This window comes from Eufriesea mexicana, unplaced genomic scaffold (genome assembly GCF_001483705.2).
Source record: "Eufriesea mexicana isolate 0111107269 unplaced genomic scaffold, ASM148370v2 scaffold4744748180, whole genome shotgun sequence".
In the NCBI taxonomy this organism is placed as follows: Eukaryota; Metazoa; Arthropoda; class Insecta; order Hymenoptera; family Apidae; genus Eufriesea; species Eufriesea mexicana.
Window position 1 is genome coordinate 175,430 of NW_016907968.1, and position 12,743 is coordinate 188,172.

The following is a 12,743-nucleotide window of genomic DNA, read 5'->3' on the forward strand; positions in this document are numbered from 1 at the left end:
ATAAATATCTCAAAAACTATTAAGTAGTTGCGGTTATAATAATATATTTTCATAAACTGCATGACGATATCTACAAACCTGCAAAGTTTCAACTAAATCGGTGACCCAAAGGACTTGCACTCTCCTTGTTAGTTCCAGCGAATGAGAAATATAATAAACTCTATTATTCCGAGTAAAATTGTGACAGACTCTGATCACTTTATTAAAACACCGTTAGGCCTGGTGTTAAAATCTGAAAAGGAGACTATATGTTCACATGATCTGAAAAATATTCTTGATCTACGTCTTCTTAATCAACCCTCATAGTGAACCCCGTCTGCGCGATGAGGATTGTCTGCAGTAGGGATAGCAGAATTTTAATCTTCATGAACGCCAGGCTGAGGAATTGCGAAATAGTTAGTATAACAGGAATCAGGTGAGAGGAGAATATTGGTTGGGAAATTGAAGAAATTTCACTGACGCAGAGGCTCTAAGGATGCGTTCGACGTGCCTATGCGCTTTCATTTAGACGCTCGTGTGCGTGATAGCTGCACAGAGCCTGCTGCACCGTCGATGCACGAGTAGAACGAGAAAAAAAGAAGAAATACTGGTTCACGAGATTCCAGGTATGGAAGTGGTATCGGGGAATTGCTGCAAGAATAAGATTCTGGGCTATTTATAACATGTCGAACCAGCTGATTCAATGGAAGGTAGCGTCCCGGGATCCTGATGCCTTCCAGTAGCGTTTATTCGTCCAATTACTTTATTCCTTGCCCAATTTGCCCGCATATTTCGTCACTGAACTGGTTTCGAACAAGTTTGCCTTCCAAACTGTATCATCTCCTTTTTTCTCCCTTTTTCTCCTCTTTTTCTTGCCTTGCTTTACGCGTTTACGTGGATATTGCTGATCAAAAGTAGCCACATCGTTGCTCGTCTTCGGTGTGAGGTGTAATTTAATTAGAAAATTACGGACCACAGGATCCACGATGATTTTAAACTCTATGATCGGTGTAATTGTTGGAAACGGATATGTAACGAGAGAAGTTGAGGTTATGTCAACCTTGAAATCGTCGGGTCTTGCGAAATCTTTCCTTTGTTCCGTCTTTGTTTGCGGGTCGACTAATTTTTAAGTTAAGAATCGAACGTGGAGGACTTTTTGGACAAATCACGTGATTTTAATATTTTAAGATAATTTGAATTTTTCTAATTCGAGATTGGGTAATTAAATTTTGTAATTTAAGGTAATTTAAAATTATGGAGGGTAAAGAATTGGTGATTTAATTTTCATTTGACTTTGACCTAGACTACTAGTTCTCGTAGGAAGACATTTTATCATGAGATTGTACTATCTTCGCTTGTATGATATCAGGAAAGTTACATATTTATGGGCACATTATAAAACGTTAGCTAACATTGCAGGTAGTAACGTAAATATTATATAAAACAACGTTTACATCACCATAAATTCACGTCGACAAATTTGATCGATCACCTCTCTTCAAAATACCTGCTGCTCAAACATTTTTCTTTACTCCTCGATGACAAATTATAATTTTTAATATTCTTTATGACTCACTTTATATTCGACTAATTTTTCCTCTTATTTTGCTTAAATTTTGCAACAACTGTATTTTTGTACTTTTATTCTCTCCTTTTTAAAATATTAACGTTATATTATCTTACATATTAAAGCCCTCAACGTCTTCATTTTACTTCATATTGTAAGATTAAAATTAAAAGAAGAAAATATATTTTTATATTTTTAATGTCTCTTCTTTAAATACATTTCTAAAATACTCGAATTTAAAATGCCTCTTTTTAAAATACTATTATTACTCTATCTCACATCTCAAAGTCCTCAATATCTTCAATTAGCTTCCTCATTACAGTGTCAGAATTTTTAAAAATATATTTTTATAATTTCACCATCCCTTTCTTCGAGATATTTTTATATCTTTGTCATCTCTTTTTTAAATACATTTTTATATTCTCTCTTCAAAATACGATCATTAGATTATCTTCCATCTTAAAGATCACAGATGTCTTCAGTTAGCTTTTTATTACAGGGTTCGAATTTTTCGAAAGATATTTCTATATTTTTATACTCAAATTTAAAATGCCTCTTTTTAAAATACGATTATTATTTTGTCTCACATCTTAAAGTCCTCAATGTCTTCAATCAGCTTCCTCATTACAGCGTCAGAATTTTAAAAAATATATTTTTATAATTTTACCATCCCTTTCTTCCAGATATTTTTATATCTTTATGATCTCTTTCTCAAATACATTTTTATATTTTCCCTTGAAAACACGATTATTATCTTGTTATCTTCCACTTTAAAGATCGCAGATATCTTCAGTTAGCTCCCTATGACAGCGTTGCGAGCACGGATTCTCCACCAAGGGTAACAAGTGCTCGAGTACCCGGCGCCTAGTCATCGATCTTCCATTAATCTCCACTCTTTGCTAAAACTCGTGCCATTGCCATTCCCTGTAACCGCAAAATCGATCACAGTGTCCAGGAATACTTACACGCGATCGCGAGTGCCTTTTGTTCTCATCTTCGCGTTTCCCAGTCGTGTACGCAGCTGATCGTATATTATACAACTTATAATTTCAAGTCATTCAGCGGTTTAAAAGCCAAAGGATGCGTGCCTCGGCCGATATTTCAGCATATCTGTGATCAGTAGCATGTATTTCCGGAGAACAATTGCACGACCTCGCATGGCCGTTACGCATCACGAACCTGCCGTTCTGTATCCGGTTTGTATCCGGGTGATCCGAGCCAGGTTTTTATATTGCATCCGATGAGGATAATCATTAACGATTTCAGTTTATCTGACTTCTGTTACCGACTTCCCTTTTTCCGGTTTCATCGCTGGACCTTCGCCATTCCGACACAAAATGCTGTCACGTTTATTCGCAAGTTCAAGGAAGGTCGTTACTTCCAAGACTTCCAGGACATCTGCAAGCTTCAAGAATTCAAGAATTCGTAAAAATCGAGAAAAGTACTACTGTACTACTGGATTTCAGTTTTCTCGCTCGAATTTCTCCAACTCCAACTCTGTACTTAAAGATATTCGGAATATTTCAGAAATTTTAGGCAAGATTTAAAGATGGCGAATTAAAGGGCAAATGGCTCGTTGCAGGTTACAGTGTCATCAATGATACCGTTCAAAAAATTCTTCGGGATATCTGATATCCGATACGTGGTCGATAAAAAGGAAATGTATTGGAGCAGAGTTATCTGAATTTGGATTAGGTATTCTTTCACGGTTTTTGTTCATATTTTCTTCAACTATGGTCAACAATGTTACTTAAACAATTTTGCAGTACGGAGGATAAAGATACCTGTAAAATAAAATAATTTGATAATTGAAGCGTTAACAAATTTTGGATTTTAGAAATTATAAAATGTTAGAATGTTTTGTATTTGGATTTCGAGAGTTTTGAAAGAAGTTTAGATTAGATTTGAAAATTTCATAATTTCGCAATTCCGAATTGCACTTATAATGATTTGAACTCGATCAAGCCTAACTCAACCCTAAAAAATTATGATTAATCTCTCGTTGACCAGCTTCGTTTTACTTCGATATACTAATATTTTCATGACGACGATAAATATCGTCATCGGGAAATAACGTATGGTCCTCGAACAAGAACCAGTGTGTGTCTTTCGAGCCGAGCAACACAGAATTCTTGGATAATCGTTGGATAAAATACCTCGTCGTCACGTTCTAACAGATATTATTATACTTTTAAATCGTTTCCATTCACCGGTTCCTTCTTGCACGAAGATCCATTCTCGGCTGCATAATCGTTGGTTAATCAACGTCTTATCGAGTCGAGTTCCCACTGAAAACTCGGTTCATTTTGCACCGATCGTGGGCGTTATTCGAATCTCATTGTTACCCGGTTGTTCCGGCTCGTACCGTCGTACATAATTGACTTTGAGTTGTTAAGTAACCGGATAAATCGTCGAATTCTTGAAACATTAATCGAACGATCGTATCCCGGTGTTTCAGGATGGGACCTATTAGAGTCTGTGTATACAGATGAAATTTAGGGGTGGTTTTGAACAAAATTGAATTAATAATTAAATTTTTATGGAAAAATCTATACCTAACATAATTCCAAGGTGCCCATGTAATTACTTAGTTCCGAACAAGACATCGACCACATAGTCTAGCAATGTCCCCTTTATGAATCTCAAAGAACTAAGCTATAACAGCAACTATGTAGCTTAAAACTGTTTCTACCAACCACTGTGACTGTTTTGCTTGCTGAACCCAACATTGAAGCGTGTTCGTGTATTCTTTTATTCTTAAAAACACGTAACATTAATATATAAATAACCCATGTACATATCATTATATTATATCACTGAACAGCGAATAAATCTCATGAGAGATTTAAAAGCTTAATAAAAAGAAAAATAACATAATTCCAAATTTAACTTCTCTATCGAGTTATAAGTAAACCTTAAACGATTAGCTAAATCCGATTAATGATATAATACTTGCAGAAACGAGTTAGGCTAGATACCAGACAAACCTAATAATTAATTTTTTATGGAAAAGTCGGTATTTAACATAATTCCTAATTTAACTTTTCTAAGGAATTATAAGTTAAATTGAGAATTATATTAGGAACGGATTTATTCCATAAAAAATTAATTATTAGATTTGTCTAGTGCCACGACGTTAAAATTCATACCTAACATAATTCCAAATTTAACTTTTCTATCGAGTTAGAAGTAAACCTTAAACGATTAGCTAAATCCGATTAAAGATATATTTGCTGAAACGAGTCGGGTTAGATACCAGACAAACCTAATAATTAATTTTTTATGGAGAAGTCCGTATTTAACATAATTCCTAATTTAACTTCTCTAAGGAATTATAAGTTAAATTGGGAATTATATTAGGAACGGATTTATTCCATAAAAAATTAATTATTAGGTTTGTCTAGTACCACGACGTTATCATATTCCTTCTAACTCGTTTCTGCAAATATATCCTTAGTCGGATTTCGCTGATAGTTTCAGGTTCTCTATAGAGGAAAAAGGAAAGAGAAATGGCTCGAATGAAAATGAGCTAACCAAGTATACAGTTCGAGTTTGATACGTACTGAATTACAGCGAATGGCAATAAGAGTTTGTTAATTTAATTACTCACTTGTGTAAAGTCTGCTCCGATGAACGCCTGCTCCATGCCGATCCATATTGTGATCGGTATGAGGAGCTGTTGATAGGGTTTCTTCAGTTGATAAGCAGTTGCCGAGAGCAATTGTATACCACTGAGCTCTTGACTGTCGGCTCTTCGTTGCTTCTCACCGTACCTGGAAGGAAGAAGAGACAAATTACCATTGTATCCTTGCCACTTCACCTAATCAAGTCCGAGCTCTCTTAGTTAATTCGAGAAAGCAGCAGCTTCGTCGTGATAATGGCTCGGTCAGAAGTTTTGAACGCAGAATAATCAAGGAGTTGAAATGGTAAACAAGAAGTGGGAAGAACAGAGAGGTCGCTTGGTGAATAAAAAGAAACATCTTAACGTGATAATAAAATAATAAAATTCAAATAAAATTGAAAATAAAACGATCTAGATTTATAAAAATACGTAATACGTATGTGAAATTTGGTAGAAAATTGAGCAAAAATTTTTTAAATCATCGAGGGAGTGACTCGGACCAAATAAAAGAACAATTTTGGTAATATAGAATTAATTTACTGAACGTATTTTTATTTTTATTAAGCATAGCATTTTCTAGCACAGTGAAGCTAGTATCCATGACTCCATTTTGCAATACCTCTAAAATGAAATTTTAGTCCTACTCCAAAGCTTCTTCACCAAAGAATGAATTTTTGATTATTTGATTTTTTAATATCGGTTACCATTTTAACTCTACAGACGTGGATGTAACTCGCTGTCAAGGATGACTGTACGCGAATAATACTCTGTTAATAAAATGACAGTGATTAATACGCGTGTCGTGAAAGCTTTAATTTCAATGTGTTTGGTGATTATCTCTGTACAAGATACGCGAAACGATACAGATACGAGCTCCGTGCGCGAATTATTTCGTAGAAAATGATCAACTGTAAATTGCGGGGTTTTACCATAATTGTAGCCTGAAATGCAGAATAATTGCTGAACTGTTTCTGTAATATCACGTCACGAATGTGTACCGCAACGTCGTTTCGTAGCTTAATTTTTGAGCGGCTTTAAGTCCCAGGAAATCGAAGCAGGAAAATGGCGTCTCTAAATTACGTTTAAGTCAGACGAGTATTACGCGTCGAACACGTTTAGTCACTTCGTCTTTGATATATCGTGGCTACTCGTAACACCTCGGCATAATTCAAAACGCCATACCTCTCGTTATAACTTATAACTTGTTGTAATTAAAACATAAAATAATCTATATCTGACATACTCCGAATATGTGAAAATATTGAAAATATACAGATGGAATAATAAATACTCGATTTAAAATATTTTATACCTGTTCTACGTAAAATATGGGTATTTTATATTTATATTTCTCGATAATTTAATATTTTACTGTATCTTATACTGAATAAAATTAAAAACAGAGATAGTTCCATGGGAAAATATTCGTTTAAATTTTCCAATCGCTGTTTGATGCAATTAAAATATAAAATAATCTATATAAAATAATCTATATAAAATAATCTAATATTAAATCTTAAATCTTGTATTAAAATATAAAATAATCTATATTTGACATACTCCGAATATGTGAAAATAATGAAAATATACAGATAGAATAATAAATACTCGATTTAAAATATTTTATATCTGTTCTACGTAAAATATGGGTATTTTATATTTATATTCCTCGATAATTTAATATTTTACTGTATCCTACGCTGAATAAAATTTAAAAAAGGTGTTAGTTCGATGGGAAAATATTCGTTTAAATTTTCCAATCGCTGTCTGATGTCACACGAACGCGTGGCGAACAATGAAGTATAATTTTTAGACAACGAGAGATAAGCACATTATTCCAAGTAGATTTATATGGTTCGACATATTTATTCTAACACACTCGTGTTACCCGTTTCTTATGCTAAATAAGCAGTCTTGGGCGCGTATGACAGTAAAGCCTGTCATTGAAGCCTTGATACTCCCGTGATTCGAAATATGCGTATTGCGAAATGTTGACAGGGTTCAACGATGTAGAACGAGCGTAGATTGATTAACAACTAGTTGGAAAATATCCATGGAGATCGAGACACGGTGATACGTAAGAAGAATTCGTCAAAGTCAAACGCGAGCGTTTCCTGTTTTGAAACGAATTCTGACACTTGAGAGAATGCACGTTTTCGCCATTTTTTCGCACAATTTCCGCGGCACACCTGTCACGACTTATAACCATTGGAACGGCTCGAGCGAGTCCGAGGAAACTGAAGGGAAATTAAGTTTGCACGCGGCGAGGCGTAGCAAAGAAAGCAATAAACTGGAAGATCGTAGGGATATTCGTGGCTAGATCGTTCCATCATCGAGGAAGCGTCGATCACGCGCAGCCTGATCCGCGACAAAGGATCCTCGATCTTGGACGGTAATAAAGTAAACCAGCGCTTAATGAGCAATAAACTTTACATTTACACGACACGGGGTCATTAAAACGCGCGTTCGTCTTTCAAAGGCGAACATGTTGACTGAAAGAGTAATTTTACGAGTGGTACAAAGTAAGATTCACGGTCTAGTCCCGGTATTCCACGGGTACAATCGCCCCATTCAAACCGGACACGGGAACACCTACGTCACTTTTTACCCCACTGGACTATGTACACGCGGGTACACGCGGGTACACGCGCATACATTTCTGAAACGTAGAGCAGAAAATAATTTCTCCTTGAAAATTCCCTCGGATGAACTCCGTCCGTACACTTCACACGCACGTGAACCCGCACATACGCGCAGCTATAAAGTGGTGGTACTTCGTTTCACGATGAAGGCTGACTGCGTTCGTTATATCCCGGCGAAAAACCGGTTCAACTTTTTTTCACGGGGTTTTTTCGACGAAAGAAAATTTCGAATTCAAGCAGGGAACTGAACGTGGAACGATACGTCGGCGATAAGGCGTCGAACGGAGACAGAGGGTGGATTTTTGCGGAGTCCGGCCACGGTTACGAAGGTCGATAATTCCTTAAAAGATCGCGGAAGTCACCATGGCGAGCGTGTCCGGCAAAGAAGGTGAACACTCGTAAAAGAGCCGTTCAACAGAATCCGGTAAATTATCCAGCCGCTAAATTTAGCCACGGAGCACTTGAATACGATCTACCCCGAGGGGCCTGAAGGATCAGCACGGTGAGAGCCGGTGGAACGAACCAGGAGAACGGACATTCGGAGAGGAGAGGAGACGAAAGGTTTTAGATACGTCCTCAGGACCCTCGGGCGACTCTGGCCAATTCGCAAAATAAATTTTAAACGATGGTGTTAAACGACCGTGCCGTCCTTCTCCCGCGACCAGGCCTGGCATTCCAGCAGGCAAGAGTTCGCGCGTTGTTTGAACTTCTCAAACGCGAAATGTTTTTAGACGTCCCGACGTCGTCCGTGTACGTATACACCTGTGTACGTGTAGCATGTTTGTCGTGAGCCGAACGTTCAGACGAGTTGGAAATGGACGGTCTGAACCGGGCAGGAGTTGGTTTAGTGGCACTAATCGGAGGTAGCCTCGTTTGGAATCGTTTTATCGTTCCTGGGGTCGAACGGGGTTCGACATCGAAGATCTTGACATTTTACAGCTCGATTTTGAGCCCGTTCTAAGTGTTATGGGTGTGAGGGCTTAGGTCGAATAGAGGAATCTTTCTCTGACAACGAAATTTTATAATTATTGCAATCTCGATATCTGAAAAATCGCTTACAGTTAGCAAAGAACCACGAAGAAGATTATATTTCTTAAATTGTACTCATGGAGCCCGAAAATTCATTAAATCCTCGTATCCTCTTTGCACTTATTTTGTACCTATTGTTAGTGAAGTTAATCAAATGGATACCTAGTTTTAAGAAATAAAGAATAAAAAGTTGAAAGAGTTATTATAATTAAAATTATAAAATTATAAATATAGGCTATCAAAATTGGGATACCGATTGCCTTTTATTTTTTCTCACGGCGACTATTTGACGCCACTTGACGCCATTTTTCTAACAATCTACGAATGTCATTTTAGTAATTATAGAGTGGAGTATTATAGCTTTCTACAATTACTTTTTTGAAACTAATTACCCATCTGGATAACTTTCTTCGCGAGTGGCCCAAATAACTTTCTTCGCCAAACTGCATTCGTTCCCAAAGCACCGACATTCCAAGTCAGTAACGGCTTATTTTTAAGAAACTCGAAAGACGACTATGTCATCTTATTTTCCAAGGATTCGTTAAACTATTGACAAAATCTGGCCCAGAAACTGCTTATAGAATCGAATGTTCTAATCTTATGGAGTCTTCTAGTCTTCTGGATGTTTACGAAGACTTGTTAGCTAGTCTCCTGCAAACCCAACAGCACAAGAGCAAGAAGATTATTCCAGCACCCCGTCTAATCCCTGCAGAAAACCTTTTTCAGGTTCTAAGTAGTCACCCTTCATAGTCGTACGTCTTAAAGACCGAATATCACATACTTGTTTCTGCTAAGTAACTTGCTGATTCTTATGGCTAGCCAAGTTTATGATCTCTCGAGCATAAGTGTCTATAAGGCGCCACGAGGTTAATTGTTTATTGCGAATCGAATTACAAGATAGGATGTCAGACAGCCTAATAAACAGGACTTCTATCCTATATATCGAGATGAGACAATGAGACAAGCCAGCAAAGGGAAACAAACGCCTAAACAAAGAAGCAAATCGAATGTCAATATTGACAGTGGACGAATATAGACAGATACAGGCTCGTCTGCTTGTCAAACGAGATACAGAGGATCAGACCACGAAACGAGGAAGGTGATAACACCTTTTGGCTTAAGGATAACGATTGACTCCATGACACTTGCTGTAGAATCTCATAAAAAGGATAGAGGTCGAATTTAGTATTTCAAAAATGAGTAAAATTCTGGAAGAACTCGATTAAAATCAAATTTAGTAGGAAGAGTAAAGTGTTACTTCCCTTTGATGACTTCCGTTCGGTTCAAAAGGCTATACTGACTTCAATGATGATACTTTTCTAACTAGTCACCCGTTGCATATGGTGGTCACCAAGAAAAGCATTTACAAAAATAGGAATTATGTAAAAGACAGTCAAAAATTGACACACTGACACATATGTACACGTATAAGGAGAATTCCACGTATGGCTCCAGAAATTTTGTAACCCTCAGTAAAAATTCAAAGATTTTCTGCCATAAAGCTGACGACATTTTTCAGAACAGTAAATGAAAAATTGTATAATAGTTAGCACGTGGAATTATTTAATTTCAGTGCCTCGCACACTATTACATTATCTTAAATTTAATATATCGATTAATATCGATATTCAAAATATTATTAAATGGTGACTTCGTTAAAGGTGACCCCTCTCGAGTGCAAAGGTTAATACCTCGAAGCTAAGAATTTAGATTTGGAATTTATTCCCCCACTCTTCAATCCTCGAAATTTTATTTTATTAAGATTCGCGATCGCGATTAACGCGCAATGGCGCGTACATCGCGACTCCGTCCCTGCGTCGTACGAAGAATAGGTCTAACGTGATTTTCTGAATTGAACTGCCAGCAACGGGAGTAAATTAATTACACGCTATATACTGCGAGTCTGAGTAATCGAAAGTTCGCCGGCGAGGATTTACGTAAAGCCAGTTACGCGAAAATCGTTCTCCATTGTTTCTCTTCTCTCGCGGCTAGAGTCTTCGTTTACGACGTCGTACGACAATTGTAGTTTCAGATAAAATTTACTACGCGTTGCTGCGATTATGAAATTTATACGATTCTTATTCCTCACACCTGGAAAAAATCAATTATTTGCCCGATATTTCTTCATGAATATTCGCTTAATAATTATTCAGGTATTAATACATTCATGCTGATAACATTACTTTGTTTATCGAGATATTCCAATAGGAGTCATTACGTTTATTATTCGCACTAGCGAGGTCGCTATTTATTATCAAAATTATATACCTTCACTGATATATCATGACAGGAAAAAAACAAATCGGTGATAAAATTCGTACGAGTTGCATTAGTTCCATTAAGGTATGAAAATCAGGAAGCGTGTTATCCTTTTGTCGCATATCGTACACGTCACTCAAAGCTCTGACACGTGTATTTTTGAAAAGATAAGTCTCTTTATAGACAAGTCAATCTAGGATATAAAATGTGAATAAATAATTTGTAAGACCTAAATTCCGAAAACATAATAAGAATTAAGGGTTTAGAGATGAACTGCGTCACGTACCCTCTTGACACTCTATCACGAGTCAGTCAGTCGATCCAGAGAGACAGTCAAAGATAGATATACGTTTCTCGAGTAATAAAAGAATATAAAAGAAAATTATTTATATATTTTATAATTATTTTACCTATTATACCAATTATGAGCTCATAATCCCAATATGCACCGAACAAAACTAGCGTATTTACGTTACGTTCAATTATTAACCCTTTGCACTCGAGAGGTGAGGTTCAGTCACCATTTCATAAAATTTGGAAGATCGATATTAATTAACATATCAAATTTAATGTAATGTAACAGTGTGCGAGGTATCGAAATCAAATAATTCTAGATTTCTATTATTATACAATTCTTTATTTACTGCTGTAAAAAGTATCGTCAGTTTCTTAGTACTGAATCTTTGAATTTTTACTCTTCTCTAGCCAAAAAATCGTCGAGTGCAAAGGGTTAACCTAACCTAACCTAACAAAACTACTTCCATGGCAAATTTCGTTCACGAAAGGCTTGTTCAGGGAGAACAACGCGTTTCGTTGAGAACATCGAAGCATCTTTACCCGGTTTTTCAATGGACAAACAGATAAATGTCGCTATTAACTAACGAGCGATTCGCGTTCATTAACATAGTTCCCAAGCCACGGTTGGAAGGAAGCGGAGATAAAATCCTGCCCGTTTTAAGATCTCGTCGACCGCCACGAGTCAACGTTCACGTTTGCGCACCCAATATTACCATTCTCCCTGCAAAGCGCACACCCAACGCGCATTTTGTGAACCAACGGACAACAATCGTTAGATAGACCGGGAGATGATCAGAGATCGCTTATGAAGCAGAGATAGCCGATCAAACATCGCTGGAATCACGGGCCGTGATCGTGCGCCACGAATGTCAACGTACGAGCAAGTCATGCACGTGAACATTCTAACTAGAATGTGTCAGCCTGTAAACATTAAACAAGCCATCAGCTAATCCAAATACATAATTCAAGAATGCCTGACTCACGGCCCGGTATCGGCCGCGCTCGGCCGCTTAGTGTATCTGACGAACGGCTGGAGGAAAAGGAAAAAAGGAAAAAGACGAAGGAGGGAAAAGGAAAAAGGGACAATCTCCGGCCGGCGATCGTAAATATGTCGCTGGAATAAACTATTAGCCGTGGACCGTTAATCGATCGTAAATGTATGCACGGCGAGCGCGAGGGAAACATTGCGAGCGCGAAACCGTTCGCGACGATAACGCAAAGAGCCTTTGGCTTCCGTCGAATCCAAGGCCGCTCGAGTTTCCGGCCACCTTGTACGTCGTTGTAATACGGATTTAATATGGAGTCGATGCGCGTTCGAATTTTATGATAAGTCACGTACCACAGACGT

The 12,743-nt window shown here is 37.3% G+C and overlaps 1 protein-coding gene across 1 annotated transcript in view; it reads right to left on the reverse strand.

The window, feature by feature from the left end:
- Window positions 1-12,743, reverse strand: part of LOC108549898 (UNC93-like protein) — a 53,633-nt gene that overhangs the window by 6,897 nt on the left and 33,993 nt on the right. Inside the window, exon 4 of the mRNA XM_017903469.1 lies at window positions 5,157-5,319. Coding sequence (XP_017758958.1) covers window positions 5,157-5,319 — 163 coding nt within the window. The remainder of the gene's footprint in view (window positions 1-5,156; window positions 5,320-12,743) is intronic.